Raw genomic sequence first — 22034 nt, forward strand, 5'->3', positions numbered from 1 at the left:
ATAGAAGCCCAGAGAGAGATAGGTGCAGGAGGCCAGCAGATGCATGCCGACCAGGCTGTTGATGGTGGCCTCCACCTCGGTGGAATAATTCTGACCAAATTGGGAGCTCAGCATTGGTGGGCGATAAACAGGCTATGCTCAAAAGATGGTGTTGGCTGGTTCCAGAGGCAGAGGGTGGCTGAGAAGATGATTCCAAAGGTTATGTATGAATGGAAAAGAGGTTGGAGGGTGGTGGGAGCCTGGGTCTGCTCCATTCAAACGCTGTTGCAACAGGACACAGACTTGCAAGACCCGCAGCTGGAAATGGTGGAGATTTTACACAGAGAAGGCTCTGGATGGAGCTGAAACATTCCAAGATCTGACCCCTGTTTGCAGAGCTAGGGGGTGCTTAGTTTCAAGGGCCCTGATGTTCAAGAGGCTGAGGTTGGCAGGAAACCACCAATTCATCATTATACAGGGAGAAACTACTCTCATATGACTCACAAAACTCCCTGTTGTCATGACTCCAGAGAGGCTAAATGCTAACCTGAATGTTATTTGGTGGATATAGAGTCAAACCAAACGGTGTTTAAGAGAGTCTGGAATCCAGGGGCATTATAACCCTCTCCCGGGACAGTGCTGAGTCCAGATTGACTACCTCTAACAACAAAGAGATTAAAAACAACAAAATGATTAGAGCACTGGAGCCAGACAGTCTGGGGTTCAAGTCCTGACTCCACTGCTTCCTGGCTGGGTAATCAACCTCACTGTGCCTGTTTCATCATCTAGAAAGTGAGTCTCCAAATACGACCCATCTCCCAGGGTTGTAGTAAGGATTACTGAAGAGAAGGCACATGTTGTGTTTAGCACAGGCCCTGGCACACGATTTGTGATCGTGTCACTTATTATTATTACGTCTTCCCCCTTCCCTTTTGTCACAGTCTGTCTTCAGTTTCCAGTTGAACTATTATTGTTTAGCTCTTTAGCTATGTTAATACCATGCTGCCACCTTAACAAATACTGTAGCTCAAATGTCGCAAGAAGTAATCCTTGGATGAAAACGACTTCAGTTCCCCATTTAAAGACTGTTGCCTATACCAAAGCTTTCTGGGCAGAGCGACATCCTTCTTTAGGGAAAGATTTCATAGAAAGCAATCATAGTCCCATTTGTGTGTGTGGGAAGCTGCCACAATACAGATACAGATTGTCAGTTGCCTTGGTGCTTCTTGTAAGTTGCCAGAGTGAGGAAGATGCCTATCAGGAGAGGTTAGATCTGGAAAGCACAAACCCAGGACCTGTGGAAAGTAGAGAGAAAAGAATCATTCCTTAATGCCTTTTATGCCATTGCTGCTGTGGCTTCTCTGAATATGAGTTTGAGGATAGCTAAGGGCTAGCTATTTGTGTGTGTGTGTGTGTGTGTGTGTGTGTGTGTGTGTGTTTATATATGTGTGTATGTGCGAGCGTACACACAAACCCATGGAGTGCTGGGGCTCAAGCTCGGGTTATGGTGCGTGTGGGTGTGGGGCACAGGTGGTAACGAATCCCAGGTGGGCCTGGCCCATTGTCTCCAGTTTGCCATGAAGTAAGTTAGGTTTCCTTTCAGTTTACAAAAAATAAAGATGCAATTTCTAATTGAAATAGGCATTTTTCTAGGGCTGATGGCTTTCTGAGAGCAAAGGAAAAAGATGTCAACACAATAATAACTTAAAATAAGCTCCTTAGAGTGGCTTCTGGCAGCATGCTACAATCTGATTTTCCAATCCGAAGCTTGGAACCTCCGGTCTGAGAAGCAGATTAGTTAAAATTGACGTGGTCCTGAAAAATCCAGCATGAGATGTCCCAGCAAATTAGTCCGGTGATAAAAATTAGGGGCCGTTCTGACAGGTGGAGAGCAATTCAATTCCCCTTAATAATTAGTTAAGGCTTTCTGGACCCTGAGCAGGCAAATATATGGTGAGAGATACAGACAGAGATGGAGTACCAATGGTTGGGGTTGTTGTAGGGATTGGCACGATGTAGTGTGAGGTGCTGAGGGTTTAGGGAGGGAAGAGAACTGAAATGCAGAATAATAGATATTGAAACCATGGCCAAGAAGCCCTCCGGGGGATTCGTGTTGAATACTGTATTTTCTGTGATAGTCTTGAAAGGATAAAGCAGGGGGAAAGAATCAACACAAGCAGAGGAAATGAAAAAATTCCAGTCTATGATGAAAAAACAGCAGGCTCAAAGTGTGCATTACCATGAACCCGAAAGAGGAGAGGGAGCAGGGAAGGTGTCGGCACGCTGAGAACCGTCGATGGGTGCCACTCAGGCGAGTCTCTGATTGACAGCGCTGCTGAGAAACATGATTGATTACCCAGAGGTCCACCACTGCCTGCAGACATGCCTGAGCCGTGTGTCGGGAAGGCCTAATTGCCTCACCAATAACAGCAGAGGAAAACATTCATTAGTGCAAATACTTCTCCATAGAAGACCTGAGAATGAACGCCCTGGATTGAGAGGGCACTGTTTCTAAAATCCTGTGTGAGAGAATGCGAATCACCCCCTGTTCTCCCCAACCCAAATAGAAGAAATTCCTGGATAAACAGAAAAAGAAGTACCCCTCGATTAGATGGTGCGATGTGCGTGCAGACTGTTCAGAGAATATGGAAGTGCGTGGGGGGCAGATGGCATGTGGAGGAAGAGAAAATTATGACTGTGATATGGTAGCTGTTAGGTTTGTCCGAAACTATCCAGCTTTCTGTCATTGGCACCTTCATATTTTAACCTTGGCATTAGCTTTGCTGCATTTCTGTAGCTTTCACAATTGCTAGATTATTGGGGAAGAAGAATCAGCAATACATTTTTTTTCAATTGACTAGAAATAAAAGCATTTTTCTTTGAGGGCTATAACGATTATTCCTCAACAGTATGCATGCATATTTAATTATATTTTTGGTGTGTGGGGGGTGGGAGTTATGTCAATCCATCTTACTCTCTTGGAAAGAGGCCCCGAGCTCTGACTTTAATTATGCCACTCTTGTTTGCTTAAATTGATTTTGAATATTATTGTGATTGTGTTTTGTTATGGATGTACTTTCTTCTGGTTGAAATTAAGGGAGTACATGAACCTTCCGTCCTTCTCGAGGGGCTACGTCCTCTTTTATTTATTATTTATTTATTTTTAGTCCATGGAATCTGAAATGTAAATAGGTAAATGCAATGTCAGAGGGTGAGGTAAACAAGGGAGATTCAAAACGGTCAGAATTTGCTTCAAGCTGGAAAATTCCCTGACCTGCCAAGAAAACTCATTTGACTTCAAATGAATTCAGGGAACCACTTCAGTCCATCTCGCAGCCTTAGTTTTCTCCTCTGTGAGTTGGGGATAATACTATCTCTTCTGCCTTTCTCCTGGGAGTGTTTTGAAGATTCAATGAAATCAATGGAACATTGCCATACAGTGTACTTTATTCTTATCTCTCTCAAAACAATAATCAAAGAGTCTACACCAAAAGCCTAGGGTTTACTCAGACTCCTGGCCCACTTGGAGGGCCTTGGTTGCTTTCTCTGGTTTTTCTTTCAACGTGGGAGGCAGTGTGTGGTGTGCTTAAGAGTGCAGAAGCCTGGGGTGAATTCCGGCTTTAAACACTTGCCAGCTGAGTGACTCCTACAAATGATTTGTCTTTTATGCCTCAGTTTCCATATCTGGGATACAGGGGGTAACTCTACTACTGCTTTTTAGGGTTGTTAAAAGGATTAAGTGAGCTAATATATTAACAGTACTTAGAACACCGTATAGGAAATGCTACATAAGTGCTTGCTAATATTAGTCTGATTTTTCTCACTTCAACTGATCTCTCCTTTTTGTCTACCCGCATGTTCCAAATCTTTGTATTACCTTTTGGTTAGTACCCTTCTCCATTCCCCTTGGCCAAGACTCTCTTTAGGCCCTGAAATTGTCTGATATTTTTACGCTGTATTGGTTATTTATTGCCGTATAACAAATGACCCCCGAATTGAGCAGCTTAAAACAACAATTTACTATCTCACAAAGTTTTTGAGGGCCAGGAATTAGAGGGGGCTTAGCTGGGTGGTTGTGGATCAGGGCCTCTCATGAAGCTGGAGTATTGACCAGGGAAAGCTTAGGGCTGGAAGATCTATTTCCAATACGGTCATGCACATGGCTGTTGGCTGGATGCCAAAGTTTCTTACAACATGGGTCCCTCCGCTAGGCTGCCACGTGTCCTCAAGATAGGGCAGCTGGCTTCCCCCAAATCAAGTGGCCCAAAGGAAAGCAAGGTAGAATCTACCATGCCTTTTGTGACGTAGCCTCAGAAGGGACATACCATCACTCCTGATGTATTCTCTTGTTTTCATTGCCCAACCCTGCCACCCTATGGGAGGGGACACATGGGATAGAGGCCAGGAGTCAGGCTTCACTGGAGGCGAAGGAGGTTGGCTGCCATATACCGAGGTTGTGTTCAATTTTATTTCTTCAAGACCCTCTCGAACAGCTCCGCCACACTGGGTCTAGTGTACTGTCTGTAGAAGTCCTCCTCATGAGAGCACAGGTGTGGCAGCACATGTGGAAGAACGGATAGACTTTGGAGCTAGAGGGAGCTGGGTTTGAACTCCTGCTCCACCAAATACGCTCGGGGGCCATGAGCGCTGACCTAGTCTCTCTGCGTCTCGGTGCTCTTACCTTAAAACGGGCACGATATTTACCCACCTTGTTGGTTGGGGGGATTACCAGTGATTACAGGGCCCAGGTGCTGGCTGGTGTAAGCTGGGGTTGCATCTATAGTAGATGTGATTATTATTATCATGTGTTAAGTAGCTGATGTTCCTCGAATCTGTGTAATCATTCGTTAAGCTCATTTAAAATGAATAAAGGACCTTAAGGAGTGAATAAATCAGGGAATTTCAGGCTCCATGGTGGGCTGGGTTAAAGGAGCTTTTCAAAAATATATGTGTGTATGTGTGTGTGTGTGTGTGTGTACACTTTTCAGTTTCATGTAACTCCTGCATGCAGCTCGCTTCTTCAGTTGAAACATTGGCCCTCTCTCCAAGGCCTTCCCAGGCCAGTGAGTTTCAGCTAAGATTAGAGGGTGCGGGTTGCATCTGGACTGTGTTGGCTCAATCCCTGAATGGCTGATGGTGGTAGGAGTGTTCACTGTAGATACCACTCAGTTGGCATATTCGGGTAGTTTTTGCTTCTTTCAGTAAAATTCCTGCCATGTGCTGGACACTGTGCTCAACACTTTGCTTATGTTTGCTCATTTAACCTCACAAAAAAACCTTTGGGATAGGTGCCATTATTGTGCTCATTTTGAAGATGAGAAGACTGAGGTTCAGAGACCTTAAGAAATCTGCTAAAGGTGACACAGCTGATCATGTTACTTGCATAAGCACCAGCTGTGGATGCTTTAACTTCCCTGAAATTGAGCAATCAGTTGAAGAGTAGGAAGAACAAAGTGAATATTGTAGGCCTGGGTTTGTTTCCCGGATGACCAGAATAGATTCTGAATAAGGTTGCTTACAGGACTCTCAAGTGTACTTCTCTCTCTCTTTTTTTAAATTTTTTAAAATGTTTTATTTTATTAAAAAAAATTTTTTTTAACGTTTATTTATTTTTGAGACAGAGAGCGACAGAGCATGAACGGGGGAGGGTCAGAGAGAGGGAGACACAGAATCTGAAACAGGCTCCAGGCTCTGAGCCGTCAGCACAGAGCCCGACGCGGGGCTCGAACTCATGAACCACGAGGTCATGACCTGAGCTGAAGTCGGACGCTTAACCGACTGAGCCACCCAGGTGCCCCAAAATGTTTTATTTTATATTTGAGAGACAGAGACAGCATGAGCAGGGGAGGGGCATAGAGAGGGAGACACAGAATCTGAAACAGGCTCCAGGCTCTAAGCTGTCAGCACAGAGCCCGATGAGGGGCTCGAACTCACAAACTGAGATCATGACCTGAGCCAAGGTCGGAAACTCAACCAACTGAGCCACCCAGGCCCCCCTCAAGTGTACTTCTCTTAAAGACACTCTCCATCGTTGCTCAAGAAGCCATGTCTGTAGCACTGCCATGTGACATAGGTGATATCATACACAGGTCGAAAATAGCAGTCACAGAACTAAGACTTGGCATTTTAAAAAGTCATTCTCTTTACAGAATTCTCAGCATATTTGAAATGCACAGTTCTTGTATGTGTTCGGTTCACTTAAGGCTTTATGGAGCCAGGACTTAAACCAGCCAGTCTGACTTCAAGGCTAAGCCATGTCACAGGGTGCCTGGAACATGTACCTGGCCCTGGCGAGGTAGAGCCATGTCCCAAACTGTGTAGCAATTTCGCCCTGCCTGCCAGGTCCTGTGTTCTTCCTGTCCTGCCTGAGGCCTGCCCCTTGTGGGATAGATGATGGAGGGAAATAAACACAGCTGCGCTGAAGCTTGAAAAACAACTGCCAAGGATTTGTCCCTCCCTGGCTTTTTCTAGTCGCCAAACTATTTATTTCTTGATTTTTTGATTTAACAGAATTGCACCCTTTGTGATTCGTTTGCTGTGAGCGTAAGTAGACAGCTACACAGAGACTCTAAAACAAAACAGCCCCAAATGGGGACTGGCATATTTGAAAAGTGCAATCACCAGCCCAGCAGGCACATTCAATTTGGGTGAGCTTGCGAATATTCTACTCTGCTCCATCAGAGAGAGAGAGAGAGTCCTCTCATTCAGCATGGACTGGCGATGATTCTAACCTCCTCTTCTCACCAAAGCAGAGGAGGGCTATTTTGCCATCCTCCTCTTCCCCCACCCACAGCCCCAGATACCACATGTCAACACAACTTTCTGGGACTGAAATGCCAAGCCCTCGAAGATGTTGAATAGATACATAGTATGGAATGGATGTGACTTCCAAGCCAGCATCTCACTTCTTGGGAGGTCTTCTCTGTTTCCTCTTGCGCTACATGACTCTGCAGGAGTCCCCTAGGTTTGCAAAGAAAAGGAAGGAGGTGGACAGATCAGAGACACAGGCAGGCTCCAGACCTCCAGTAGAACTGTTTGGCAGATACTGGTAGAGCCGATGCCACCCTGCGCTTACCTCCCGCGCCCACGACTGTCCACACGGGGGTTTCCCGACCTCAGGAACCTGTGGCAACTTAGCTTTTGTTTGAGCTGGAGGATTACCGATGCTGTGTCTTTCCTAGGAGGCATTTGCAATTATTGCAACTTGCAGAAGTATAACTGGGGTGGTTCCACTTCTCCACCTTCCTAGAAATTTCAGGTGACCCTAGCATTTCTCATTTCATGGGAGAAAAGTCATGATTTATGGATCCTGCTTGGTTTCAGAATGTAGCTAAAAGGAATACATTACTAACAGGAGTTATGAGCGCCACACTACCTATTTTTAGATAGGTGAATCTTAATTGGAAACATCACAAATAGAAGGTGGAGGAAGAATGAAAGGGAAAAGTTCTACTTTCTTAACAGGGAAGAAAACTTAACGGTGGGGGGCGGCAAGTTTTTATCCTTAGTTCTATTTTCCTCATCAGTTTTGCTGGCAGATGGTCACCTTGATGAATTGTGGGCTTTGTTGTGATGTGGGCCCAAGCTTTAATTTTAATTTTTTTTCCCTTCTCTGCCTTTTTAGGAGACGCACCTTAGAAGGCAAATATGTTTTCTCCCTTACTGAGCTAATTGTATCCCATTCCATTATCCTCCATTGATTTGCTTTCCCAGGTTTTGAATGAAACTGAGATATATGTGGCTGTTTGGGTACTTTGTGACTCCTGCATAAACACCAGTTGTTGATGCTTTAATTTCTCTGAAATGGAGCGGTAAATTGAAAAGTAGAACAAAACCAAATATTTGTTGTGCTGGGGTCATTTCCCAGATGACTGCAATGGTTTCTGAGGAAAGTCACATTAGGATTTTCAAGAGTGCTTCTTCTGGAGAATCTAAATATCTTTCTCTGCTCAGGAGGCCATGCCTCTTTTTCTTTTTCTTTTTTTTCTTTTTTTTCTATCTATTTAGCAACTTCCATCTGACATAGATGATATTATACACAGGTTGAAAACAAGAGCAGAAGAATTAAATGATTGGGTTTTTAAAAAGTTATTCTCTCTACAGAAGTCTCGGCGTATTTGAAATGCATAGTTCTTGGAAGTATTTAAAAGATGTCAGGCTTTATGGAAGAATCATTTTCATGCCAAATGTTTCTCTCTACCTGAAGTTCAGCTCAATGGCTGAAAGGAAGGGAGCCTGAGAATTGAAAGAAAGACAAAAGGGGAAATTGATTTGGAAAAGGTTTCTCCTTTTCAATTTTTGGGCTTGGCGGGTTTTTTAGATGTGCATGAATGCCTCAGTAGGATGTTGTCTGATTATAACATGGCTCCCACAGCTGGGGAAAACATTAGCACAGTATGGCCTGGTGTCACTGACAAGGACAGGAGTTGCACCAAATTCTAACTTCTTTCACAGGGAATGAGATATGAGTATTTTACTTTAAAATGATTTCCAGGAACATGAAGGATTAAAATTATTTTCCACGAGTCCTGTCTGAGAGGTGTATGGATTTATACAGAAGAGTGTTGTTTTGTCTTCAGACCTATTCCCAACCCTGCAGGGAAGTGATGAGATTTTATTCATTCCTTTTTGCCTGGAGAAAGGGATCCAACTGTACTGAGTACCTGTTAGGTGCTAGGCATTGGCCCAGGTGCTTTCCAGATGACATCATGTGATCTTCTCAGCATTGTATGGTTGTCTTATTTCCCTCAGTTTCAAATGAGGAAACAGAAGCCAACCTCCATGCTTCCTACACATTAGGTACTTAGTACCTTGCACTGAGGTGTGTTGGTGAAGTGTGGGGTCCCTAGGGCTAGCCTTCTATAATCTGAATCCCTGCTGGGCCACTTACTGGCTGTTTGATCTTGGAGAGATGACTATGTCTGTAAGCTTCAGTTTCCTCAACCATAAAATAGGGATACTAACAGCCATTTAATTACTTGAGAAGGTGAGCATTATATGACATTATCCATGTGATATGCTATTATGTTCCTGTTATTGTTACAGTTAAATGAATGGGTGGATGCTATTATCAGTTTCCTTAGGGCCATGAACTGTAGGGTAACCATATTCACTCATCCACCGCTAAAAGACATCAAGGCCCAGTAATTAGCAATGTTTGGTCCCTGTTGGTCATGATGCAAGATGTATGGGATTACATTTGGAGTCCTTGGAGACCCTGGGCTGGGTCTCTTCCTTCCAGTGTGCCCTGAGATTTTGGCTGCTATTGAATTGCAGCTCTTTTCTGGATTGTATTCTCTGAGTTCCACTTCCTTCTGTATGTTGAACAGGCACGCATCGATGGATGTTAGACCCATTGTTGTTGCTCTTTGTATTTAATATCATGATAGTTTTGGTGGAAGAAAATCACTCCTCTAGAATGTGAAGAGGGCTTTCTGCAAGGTGAGAAAATGGTGGGAAGCCCTATCCTGGGGTGCATAGGACACATAAAAACAAATAATTTCCAGGAGTTAAATTTTCACTCTCCCCGAGGCTCCCTAGGTGTAATAGTTTATTTTCATTATGCTCTTGTAAAGGCAGCACCAATATTAACAATGTGAACAAAACAAACTAACGTTTTTGTTTGCCACCATCTGAAAGTTCCTTAGGGCCCATAGACTCATTTGCGAGAATTCATGTGCGCAAAACTCATTTGCAAAAGCAAATAAAATATGTGATCACAAATGCTCTTTACCTGACTGGCCTAGGGGACTAGCTGAAAATGAGTTTGTGCCTTTACGTTTACTCTATGGCGTAGCGTAGCCATCTCGGGCTGCCCGTCTCCTTACCAAATGAACTCTCATCAAGCCACTTTATTTATGTCAGACAACTCGAATGGCTTGAAATCCTGATATAACACAGATGGTTGTTATGTCACTGTACTGATTTGTGACTTTCCTTTTAGAAAAATAGCATTCAATCATCATGCTCTGTGTCTTTGAAAATATCTTTGAAAGTTCATTCCTTAAGATGTCCAGCAAAGGAAACATCCCTGTGTTCAGCTAAGTTTGGCTTTTATGTCCCCTTGGGTTTGTAGATGTTGCTTTGTTTCCTGATGAAAATTTAGGCTACAAGTAGGATAGGTGACAATGCCTGGGAAGCCGGAGTTAAGAAAATTAGAAAAAAGAAACCCTTACATATAAAGTATGTAGTACATAGGGATAATTGGAAGCTACCAGAAAACGTACTAAAATATCAAGGTCTTTGGACTTACTTTTTTGATAGCAATTACAATATGAGGCAGGGAGGTGCCTGGGTGGCTCAGTTGGTTAAGCGTCCGACTCTTCATTTCAGCTCAGGTTATGATCTCACGGTTCGTGAGATGGAGTCCGTGTGGGGCTCTGCGCTGACAGTGTAGATGGAGTAAGACAAATACATATCTGCCAGACTTTGTGGTACATACCTATAATTTTTCTCAACCCTTAAATTTGTGGTTTGCTTTAGTCTGATTGATTGATTTACTTATTCAACAAATAACATTTGTTGAACACCTGTATATTCCAGGCTCTTCTCTGGGTGACAGGGATACAAAAATGAACGAAGCAAACAAAAATCCCTGCCTTCAAGGAGCGTATATTGTAATGGGGGAGTAGACTTAGTTGAGTATTATATTTGGATACGTTACTTCCCCCACCCCATCCCCCTGGTATTGCTGACAGTATTTCATCATAAAGTTATTGAGTGTCCTTTATGGTCTGAATTCTGAAGTGTAATTTTATCAAATGCAAGAGCCTTAGACGTTTTTCCCTTGGCTTTTGGAAATCAGAAAAAATGGCATTTGCTTTTTGGTTAAATTTTAATGGAATCCATCCACTTCTTAGGATTTTGTTTGTTCTGGTTTGTGGCAACATTTTTTCCAGTCCCGGAAGCATAAGCCATCTTCCTGTTGAACAATTGTGGACCTTTACAACTCTAGTCTGGGGACACCTGGTTGCAGGTGCTACTGTTTCATGAAGGGGGTACCAACTGGCACAGAACTGGATGACATTATGGTCACCAGTTACACCAGAATCAGAAGCGACTGACTCACACCTCAGTTGTATGAAGTGTAACATTCTTGGTAACAATTGATAGTAAATTTTGTGAATGATGAATGTTTCTTTTAAAAAAATTCCATTGGATCAAGATAAAGATTAGTCTTATAAGTTAGAATAATGTCAGTCTTACTCTTCTATGTTCTTCTATGTTTTCTTGGATGGGAAGGAAAGAGGATGGATTACAGAAGCTCCCTGAAAGTTATGCAGAATTCAGGGTATGCGGCACATTGCTCGTTGAGGAGGGCAGCATGTGGGTGCATCATAAGTCAAGAAGGAGCAGAGACAGAGACTTCCTGCCTTTATGTTTCCATACTCTTCCTCCAAAGGCCTGGTTCAAACCCTTAGCGGAGCTGCTAATTGCTAATGAGTTGCAAAGTTGATGGATTTTTACATTTCATCTCTTCTCATTTCCCTTCTGCAAACCCCCAGGTGGAAGTGTCAATCAAGAGAACTGCCTAAGGTGAGGAAGGGAGAAAAGATGAGGCAGAGAGGAGAGGGATAGTCTATTCCAGGCAGATAAACAGCTGTTGAATAAGTGAGGCATCTCCTGGCCCGAGGAGCATGTAATGAAAGCAAATAGAAAATGAGTTCATTCCTGTTTCTATCAGATTCCCCCGTCCCTTTAACCAATTCTCTGTTTACCTTCTGCTCTGCTTGGTTCTTGCCACCGAGGAGATCCAACTGTTTTCAAAGAGCACAATCTGCCTTGTGTTTCAGCCAATGTTGCCATCTTGATGTAAATACTATCAGTTGCAGCCTGTTACATCTTCCTCCCCTGAATAAGGGAATTGCTTCCGGACTCTGGAATTCCTCTAAAGATAACATAACATAAGCAAAGAGAGTGCATCTCACATTTGGAATCCCACCAGCAAGGACTCCAGGAGGCAGCCAGGATGTACCGCTGGAATCAAGTATTTTCCAATCCCCCACATTAAAAAAAAATGTATAAGAAAAATGTCTTGTGGTTGGACCTGCTGGAGCAGAAGATCAAAGAAATAGTTACATAAAACAAAAGGCATTGTTGCCTTATTCATCTGGCTATTGAAAGAACTCCCATAATTTCAGCCTCCCGGCGGTACGTGTATGTCCCTGGCTTTCAGTAGCAAAAATGTATTTGCTAAACAACTTTAACAAGCTCGGGACTTGCCTACAATGACTATAAATGTACCTGTCCCCAGTTATGTTTGTCTCTGTACTTTCCACTTTCTTCTCTCTGTGGGGACAAGGCAGGTTTTTCAGAATCATCCCCACCTTTAGGAAGCGTGGCATTTAAACTTATAGGCAGAAAGATGCCTCCCACAGCCTTCAATATTCACAAAGGAGGTTCCTAGTCATCTCTGAGTAACATATTGCACCAGGGGTTTCTTTTTTCCCATCATCAAGCCTCAAATCTATGGTGACCACTGTAGTCCTTTCCCTGGTATTGTCTTCACCGAGCACTGGTTCCCTATTGTGTTTATAAAGCCTTAATTTACCATCTTTCGTAAGGGAACGGAATCGGCAGTGAATAGAACCTACCGAAAGTTGGATCTATTTTTCTCCAGTAATTTAGGAATCTGTGAATAATCATTTTGGCAGTTATTGAGAATTGTGGAATCCCAACTAATTCCATATACATGGAGGAGACTCCCTAAAGATCTAATTATAATATTTACATGTCATTAGTTTGTTGAGAAGTCTCATCTTGTTGGGGTTTATACCAACGGTAAAATGTTTTTATTTTCCCCACTCACTGCTTTCAACTGTGTTGTGTTGAATTCTACTTTCCTGCTGGGAAGCAAGTTCCTTAGCAACATCTAATTTGCTGTCATTTTCAATTATTAGTACAGTCTCATTTGGGTATTTAAAGCCTAGTCCCATTCATTTAAAAAAAGATTAATCTCAAACTTGATTCAAAGTGTATCCTCCTTCCCCCTCTGTTGTTTGGAGTGAATGTGTCTGTGTGTAAATGTGCGTGTGCTGGTTCTGAGACACCTTTTCTTCTCTCTTCAAAGACTTCGTTCCTCTAGAGTTAGAAGCTAAAAGGAGGGAGGGAGGTGGCTGAGAACTTTTTACAGGATTGTTAGAACAAGGATTACCCGGGTCTAGACAGATCCTTTCTGCTGGGGTGGTCTCTGTTGATATGGTCTCTGCAGAGCGTGATGTATAGTTTCTTGGGGCTGCACACTTCCCCCCACCTCCATCCTTACAGACATGCGCCCTGCATCCCCTTGGCCTTGTCAGTGGCCACACCACCAACCCCTTCTCCAGGTTGTGTGCACCAGAGCTTGGAAATGAACCCCTCACAAAGCAGGAGTGTTGGGAGCCACTTCTGCCTCCTGAGGACTGAGCAGAATTAGAGGGGCTGAGGCCTCTGCATTTTCCTCCCAGGCACATCACATTGGATTCCACCAAAATCTCTAGATTTTGCTGGGCATCTGGCTCCACGTTCCTGTGAACTTCCAATTTCAGAGGACACATGTCAAAGGGCCCCTCTTCTTTCCCGTAGAGCACTCTACTCCTAGCTTCCAGATACCCTCCTGTCCTCTGCTGCTCCACTGGTGGCCATACCAGAGTGGGGGGGTCCCATGGTCCTGCTGCTCTGCCAGGGTCCAGCTGGGAAATGAGATGCCAGGCCCCACTTCTTGTGGGCGGTCCCTCTAAATGTTTGACATGTATGCGCACAGCCTACCCTCCTCACTTGGGTAAGGGGAAAGAACCTGCCTTTTCCTCAAAGGCTGGCCTTCCCCACAATCCTGCACATCTCTTATATCCTGTTAGACTGGTGGGTGAGGTTTGGGGGTGAAGTGGGAAGGATGGTAGAAGATAACTTTTTTTTTTTAAGATTTTATTTTGAAGTAATCTCTCCACTCAACGTGGGGCTCGAACTCACAGCCCCGAGATCAAGAGTTGCGTGTTCTATCCAGCCAGCCAGGCAGCCAGGCAGCCAGGCACCCCTGAGAGAACTTTTTTAGAAGTAGGACCATTTCTGCTGCCTTTTAATAAGCCCTGCAAGGGGCTGGCCAGCTCCAGCTGCTAGGGGCTTTCTCTAGAATGTGAAGTACTTAAGTGACTTTAGTTTTGGGCCAGAGCAGAGATTAAGGATGCTGAAATATGATACCTGTTACATATACATTAGAATGTGTACCCATAGATAGATATGAAATGATTATGGGTATATAACATAGGCCCTAAAAAGATCAGAACACCCTCCTGTCATCCTTTTCATATATAATTCACACACAAAAATACATTAATCCATGACAAGGGCAAAGAAGGGCAAGGCATTCTGTTTTCCCCATGACTACAGTTTTACTTTTTCCAAATGTCAAATTTCAAAGTTTTAAAAACATATATCCTTTCCTAGTGCTCTAAGCAGTATCTCCAGTCATACTGAAAGGGTTAAATAAGTGAATAAATACGGACATGCTTTACGTGATCTATAAAAAAATGAAGGACCATTATTACATATGATTGTATAGTAGCTTTTCTATATATAAATATACATACCTATAAGTCTTATTTCAGTTTGGTACATGAAAACAAGTTGGTGTCTGGAATACATTTTTTATTTCATTGGCATATACCAATTAATTAAGACTACAGACAATCTTGAGCCAGACTGACTGGGTTTTAAGCCTGGCTCCATGATTTTAGGACAAATAGCCTAATCTCTCTGAGCCTCAATTTCCTCATCTGTAAATGGGGATAATAATAGTGTCTACCACACAGAGTTGTTGTGAGACTCAAGTGGACTAATTAATAAAAAAATCACTTAACCTTAAAAAAGTGTCTGGCCCATAGTGAGCCCTCAAGGATGGGGTTTAATTATATACTCTTACTAACTACAGAGAAAAATAGGAAATTTCTTGTTTTTGCTTGGATATTGGTATTTTGAATATTAATGATAGAAGTTAAATGGATCAAATTAGGATTTGCTTTGTGATGCTGTTGGCTTTTATTTATTTATTTATTTATTTAACGTTTATTTTATTTTTGAGACAGAGAGAGACAGAGCATGAACGGGGGAGGGGCAGAGAGAGAGGGAGACACAGAATCGGAAACAGGCTCTGGGCTCTGAGCCATCAGCCCAGAGCCCGACACGGGGCTCGAACCCACGGACCGTGAGATTGTGACCTGAGCTGAAGTCGGACGCCCAACCGACTGAGCCACCCAGGCGCCCCTAAACATTTACCTAGAGGGGCATCTGGGTGGCTCAGCCAGTGAAGCATCCGACTTCAGCTCAGGTCATGATCTCATGGTCTGTGAGTTCAAGCCCCATGCTAGACTCTGTGCTGACAGCTCAGAGCCTAGACCCTGCTTCAGATTCTGTGTCTCCCTCTCTCTCTGCCCCTCCCCCGCTCACACTCTGTCTCTATCAAAAATGAATAAACGTCAGAAAAATTTTTAAACATTTACCTAGTTACCTGGGGGTGGGGGGTAGGGACTACAGTGGAATGAGCTGTCTCAATACGATCATGGTCAGCCTTACCTGCCATTGGGGTAGCAGCCATACGGGCAGCCGAGAACTCAGGGAGTAGGCTAATTAGCCACCCAGGCAGGACAGACAGGGGACACAAATGAAAATGTACAAGACTCTTCATATACCCAAGACTGACCCTGGAGATTCGTTACTCAGTAACAGATCTGTAAAACTCTTTGTTCCCATTCTCCCTCACACTTGCTTTCCTTCTGCTGTTTGCTGTGGGCTACATTCAGCTCCCCTTTGAAAGGTTTGCAGATTAGTATCGAAGGGAAAAGTTTGACCTAACGATTCTTTTCAAATGTCGTCTCAATATTTCATTTATTGTTTCAGCCTCATCGCTCTCCTAACTTCTGATTGTGCACAGCTCTTATTAGTTTTATTGGCTTACCTGACTCAAATAGATTTTGTTGAATTTTCTGGAACCAGAGGCAGACCGTTTGTATATTTATTTCATCACATCCTTTCTATTTTTACCTTTCCATTCCAAGCTTTCATTCTAAACTTATCATAGATGCTAAGTCTTAGCAGTCTTGATCTTCTCTGCAAATATTTGCCAGGTTGTAATTTTTTATTTGTTATCAACAGCCAAATTTAAACAAGGCTAATCTTGTTCTAATTTGGTTTGCATAAGCCCCAGTCTTGGTACTTAGAGAAAGCAAATGCTAATTTCTTGTTCTTTCTTACGTGTGTTTTCCCTCATGTACTGCAGTTAATATTTTTTTAAATAAAAATTATTTGGGGCAGTAGGAACCACATTTGGACCTAACATTTAAACAGAAAGCATTTTGGCAGGAATGCACTGAAGTATACAGAATGGTTGCTGGATCTGTTTGTTAGCCTGATCTTGTAATTGTCTCCTTCCCTTTTTTTGCTTCCTCAGGGGGTACTCCTGGTGGTCCCAGCTTGTTGAAGGCGCCCTGCAGCTGCTGCAACCCTGAGTGGCAATTCGCTGCCTGGTTGGGTTCCTGTGGTGGCTGCCTGCTGCAGGCTGGGTTATGTAGATGGCAGCGGTAGAATTCCTAGTTTGATGTGTATGTATTTGGACTTCCATATGTTGTGTGCATATATGTGCTGACTGCAGGACCAGAACTTCTGACTGAGTAGCCAAGGTGGGCAGTGGGAGGGGGGCGGGGAGGGAGGGGTGCTGCAGGTGGCTGTTGAGTATGTCATGAGAGGTTTTCTCAAACCCTAATTCACGTTTAAAATAGGTATCTTCATCAGAGGCTAAATTTGGATTCTGGTCTGTCAAACAGTAGCTTTGTAAAGGCACATTTCCATACTCCCCTCCTTCTACTGGTCCCAGGCTGCCTCAGGAGCTCTGTTTCCTGCTCATGGCTACTGGCTACTGTTAGAACAGCAATTCCCCCTTACCCTTCTGTCCGGGAACTCACAAATCCTCCCTGGGACAAGGCTTAGCCTCCTCCAGGAAGCTCTCGGTGCCCGTTCCAGTCCTGAGTCACCTCTTGATATTCTTTTTTTCAACGTTTTTTTTTATTTTTTTTTTTATTTTTGGGACAGAGAGAGACATAGCATGAACGGGGGAGGGGCAGAGAGAGAGGGAGACACAGAATCGGAAACAGGCTCCAGGCTCCGAGCCATCAGCCCAGAGCCTGACGCGGGGCTCGAACTCACAGACCGCGAGATTGTGACCTGGCTGAAGTCGGACGCTTAACCGACTGCGCCACCCAGGCGCCCCTCCTCTTGATATTCTAATCCAGGCATCAGCACTACTGCTTGTAGGTCAACTCCAGCCAGCTGTCTGGTCTTGTAATGAAAGTTTGATTAGGATTCAACTATGTTCATTTGTTTACATATTGTCTCTGGCTGTCTTTGAGATACAATGGCAGACTTGAACGGTTCTGACAGAGACTGTATGGCACACAGATTTAAAATATTTATTTCATATGGGGCGCCTGGGTGACTTAGTTGAGCATCTGACTTAGGCTCAGGTCATGATCTCATAGATCATGAGTTCAAGCCACACATCAGGCTCTGGGCAGACAGCTCAGAGACAGGAACTTACTTTGGATTCGGTGTCTCCCTCTCTTTCTGCCTCTCCCCTGCTCATGCTCTGGCTGTTTGTCTCTTTCTCTTTCTCTCAAAAATAAATAATAACCATTAAAAAATATTTACTTTGTGGACTTTTGCAGAAGAAGTTTGCTGACCCCCTCTACTAAAGTGAGAAAGCTTAACGTATGAACCTATCAACATGATGTGTAATGAATGGCCGTCTTGGGAAGTTTGTAAAACTCTCACTTTAGAATTTAGTATAGTTTTTTTTTTTTTTTTTAAGATTTTATTTTTAAGGAATCTCCACACCCAGTGTAGGGTTCAAAATCACAACCCCAAGACCAAGAGTCACATGCTCTACTGACTGAGCCAGCCAGCCACCCCAAGAATTCAGTATAGTTTGTTTGTTTGTTTGTTTGTTTTTTAGCATTTCCCAGACGTTTTATTCACTAAACAAAACAATCTCAAAATTACACTCAGAGATTAGGGCGACTTTCCCACAAGGGAAAGAGAACCCACAGGCAATTTCATTTTCTAGAGAAAACATCCATTTATTGCCACTGTTAGGTGATTGCAGAAAAGGCTTCCAGAGCACAGCTTTGTACCTAAATCAGTTTCTCCCAACGCAGAACTCTTACTAGTTATTGATCTCAGTGTAAGAACATATATCCTATCCAGTTTCCATAAGGATGTGTGAAGATATAACTTAATCAAATCATTTATATAGGAGTCCAAATACACAGATTTAGAAGGTTAGAATTTACTTAAAAAAATAATTCTTGGGGCGTTTGGGTAGCTCCGTTGGTTAGGTGTCTGACTTTGGCTCAGGTCATGATCTTACAGCTTGTGAGTTCAAGCCCTGCATCAGGCTCTATGCTGACAGCTCAGAGCCTGGAGCCTGCTTCGGATTCTGTGTCTCCCTCTCTCTCTGCCCCTCCCCTACTCATGCTCTATCTCTGTCTCTCAAAAATAAATAAATGTTAAAAAAATCAATAAATAAAATTAAAAAAAAATAATGGTAGGTATGAAGTGAGAATACATTTAACTCAGTTACAGAGCTAGATTCATTCTTCAGTCTTCTCTCTTGCCCAGTGGCCAGCCCATTCCCAGGGTGGAGTACACGGAGGAAGAAACAAAAACATGGGGCGTTGTGTTCCGAGAGCTCTCCAAACTGTATCCCACTCATGCTTGCCGGGAGTATTTGAAAAACTTCCCTCTGCTGACTAAACACTGTGGCTACCGGGAGGACAATGTGCCTCAACTCGAAGATGTGTCCGTGTTTCTGAAAGGTAAGACTTCACACAGGCTGTCTCTTCTCTTCCCAGCCAACATCCTTGTTTGTCCACCAAGGACACACATTGCAGCAATGGCCCTTTTTACAAAAAAGGACAAACTCCCTTTGATTTAAAAAGGAGAGCACGGAAGCAGTGATACCTGGGACCACCTGCGGAAAGCAGAGCAGGGACCATGGGCAGGGAGAGGGACTCAGCTGTTCATGCCACTCAGGGGCGCGGTGGGCTCTCTCATGGTTGGCTGTTTATGTGGTAAACCCCAAAGGATGTTTGCAAGTTCAGCTTTGAGATTTTCTGATCCAGGAACTACTCTGTGGGGCTACATAGGGATAGATCGGCCTCAAAGGTGACATTTTATTTGCTTTGTTAAAAATTATGTACTGCATGAAGAAATATCATGGGTGATCTTGAACACTAGTGACTTTCCTTTGGGGGAAACCAGTCAATTAATCAAAGCAATTTTTGTATGAATAAATTATGTGCCAGGGACCATAGTCATGGCAGATATGGGAAAGAACAAGATGAGGTACAGTGATACCTCAAGTTCATGTCCTCTGCGTGGTCACTCTCCTCCCTGGCCCTCCTGGGACAGCAACTGGGAGAGTTTCTGGACGTGGCCAATGGGGGTGGGGTTTCATGTGGCTGCACTCCGTCCTCTGAGCTTCACTGGGGTTGAGTCTCTGGGTTCTCTGTTCTTTCCTCTCCCCCTGTTTCCATCGCAGCAGTGGTAAAAGCAGAAGCCTTGTTGCCCTCCTCCTCTCCTGGGACTCACTTCCTTGCCTGCCTACCCTTTCTATTGGTGATACTTTATTATTTTTTTAATTTTTTTAATGTTTATTTATTTTTGAGAGAGAGAGAGACAGAGTGAGAGGCAGAGGGGCAGAGAGAGTAGGAGTCACAGAATCCGAAGCAGGCTCCAGGCTCTGAGCTGTCAGCACATAGCCTGACGTGGGGCTTGAACTCACGGAGTGTGAGATCATAACCTGAGCTGAAGTTGGATGCTTAACCGACTAAGCCAACCAGGCGCCCCTATTGGTGATACTTTATTCTCTAGACTCACTAGGCCCACTTCTAAGGACCCCTCCCCTGACTTCCTACCCACCCTCCCAGCTGTGTAAATGGTCTTGGTCACTCGTTTCCTATCGTTGCTGTAACACGTCACCACAGATATAGTGACTGCATTACCTCACAATGATGGAGGTGAGAAGTCTAAAATCAAGGTCTTGGCAGGGCTGCATTCTTTCTGGAGGCTTCTATTTCCTTGCCTTTTCAGCTTCTCGAGTCCACCTGCATTCCTTGGCCCCTGGCCTTTTCCTTACACCGTTCCAACTTCTTGCTTCCTTTGTCACATCTCTTTCTCTAACTCTGACCCTCCTCTGTCCTTCTTGTAAGGACCCTTGTAATTATATCAGACCCACCTGAGTCATCCAGGATAATCTCCCCATCTGAAAATTCTTAACCTAATCACCCCTGCAAAGTCCATTTTGCCGCATATTCGCAGGTTCAGAACATTAGTGCATGTGGACATCTTTGGAGGGCTATTATTTAGTTTACCGCAGTCTCCAGGTATTGCCACGTCTAGCTTTGGCACCATCATGAACCTGCTCTTTTCTTTCCATCCCACTGTCACCACCCAAATTGAGGTCCCTATTTTACAGACTTGATGTCTGTATCTTCTCCCCTCTACCCTCTTGTCCACTGCTTCCAGATGAAGCTTCCTAAGGCATTACTTCCTTCCTGGCATCTCTGCTCAGAAGCTATCAATGGCTCCCCTTTGATGTTACTGGGGCTGGATTTTTTTTTCTGTGAAGGCCCAGATAGTAAATATTTTAGTTTTTGTTGGCCAAGAGGCAAAATTGAGGCCATTATGTAGGTACTTCGATAACCTTTTAAATGTGACCATTAAAAAAAATGTAAAAATTATTCTTAGCTCATGGGGTATAGAAAAACAAGCTGGATTTGGACTATAGGCCATGCTGTGCTGATCTCTGGTGTATATAATCAAGTTCTGAACGGCTCAGCCTCAATTCAAGGCCCCCGACCCAGCTTGCCAAGATTGTCTCCTGTGACAACCATGCTGCACACACCCTCTGTTCTACCTGTGGGCTCTCCATACCCTTGCTCACGTTCTGTCTCTTGCTAGAAAACTCATTCCTCCTCTACCTATCAAATTCTACCTATTCTTCAAGACTCAGAGCAAGTCTTGCCACCTCTATGAATCCTGAGCATAACAGTCACCATGACCTTTCCCTCTCAGATTTCTTTGTAGATCATGTGTGTATCGGGAGAGAGACAGGCATGGTCTGAGAGCAGGTACCCTGAGAACCACACCTAGTGCAATGGGAGAGCCCCATGTGTGAACACCACGCATCATATTGGGTACTAAGACAAAGAGACTGAGAACCACTAATCAGTATCAATTAGTGCCTAATTACATAATGTCTTAGGCTGTTGTTTAACTGGATTATATTCTCCCTAATGGCCTTGCCTCTGGCATGTCCCTCTTTGTTTCCCACAGAGTTATGTGCGTATTATAGATTTACCATGGGCTTGATTGCTCATATACGGGAATTGCTTTTTACCATGTTGTTTCTCAGACTCCAGTAATTAGAATACCATCCCATAATTTTTGCCACATCTGTCTCCCAACTTAATATTTTGATGAGAGGCGGTGTGGTATAGCACAGAATCTGGCTGCAGAATTCCTGGGCTGAGTTCTTGGCTGGGTAACCTCAATGAGTTATCCTAACCTCTCTGTGCCTCAGTTTCTTCTCTGGAAATGGAGATCACAATTTTAATCTATCTCGCAAGATGGCTGGGAAAGGAAATAACCACTATACCTAGAAGCCCTATAGTTATTTCCTGATATACGTTAAGCACAGCAGAGTCTTAGTTATTATTGCTCTTGTTCTTGCTGTTATTTTCACAACCCTTACCAACCCGACACTGGGAGCTCAGTCTGCACCATTCATTGGCACCTAGCAAGCATAATGTAAATGTATGTGGTATTTGTCTGTTAACTGACTCACTTTTAAATACCTAATTTACTTAAAATTATTTTTTTAAATTAATTAATTAATTAATTTATTTTCAATATATGAAATTTATTGTCAAATTGGTTTCCATACAACACCCAGTGCTCATCCCAAAAGGTGCCCTCCTCAATACCCATCACCCACCCTCCCCTCCCTCCCACCCACCATCAACCCTCAG

At 43.6% G+C, this 22034-nt stretch overlaps 1 protein-coding gene across 2 annotated transcripts in view; it reads left to right on the forward strand.

Annotated features, from left to right (window-relative positions):
* The window catches only part of TPH2 (tryptophan hydroxylase 2), a 103626-nt gene that overhangs the window by 13982 nt on the left and 67610 nt on the right, over window positions 1-22034 (forward strand). For both annotated transcript variants that reach the window (XM_049625983.1, XM_049625984.1), the window contains exon 6: window positions 18622-18818. In XM_049625983.1, the coding sequence (XP_049481940.1) occupies window positions 18622-18818 (197 nt within the window). The remainder of the gene's footprint in view (window positions 1-18621; window positions 18819-22034) is intronic.

The sequence above is a fragment of the Panthera uncia genome, chromosome B4, assembly GCF_023721935.1.
Source record: "Panthera uncia isolate 11264 chromosome B4, Puncia_PCG_1.0, whole genome shotgun sequence".
NCBI lineage: Eukaryota > Metazoa > Chordata > Mammalia > Carnivora > Felidae > Panthera > Panthera uncia.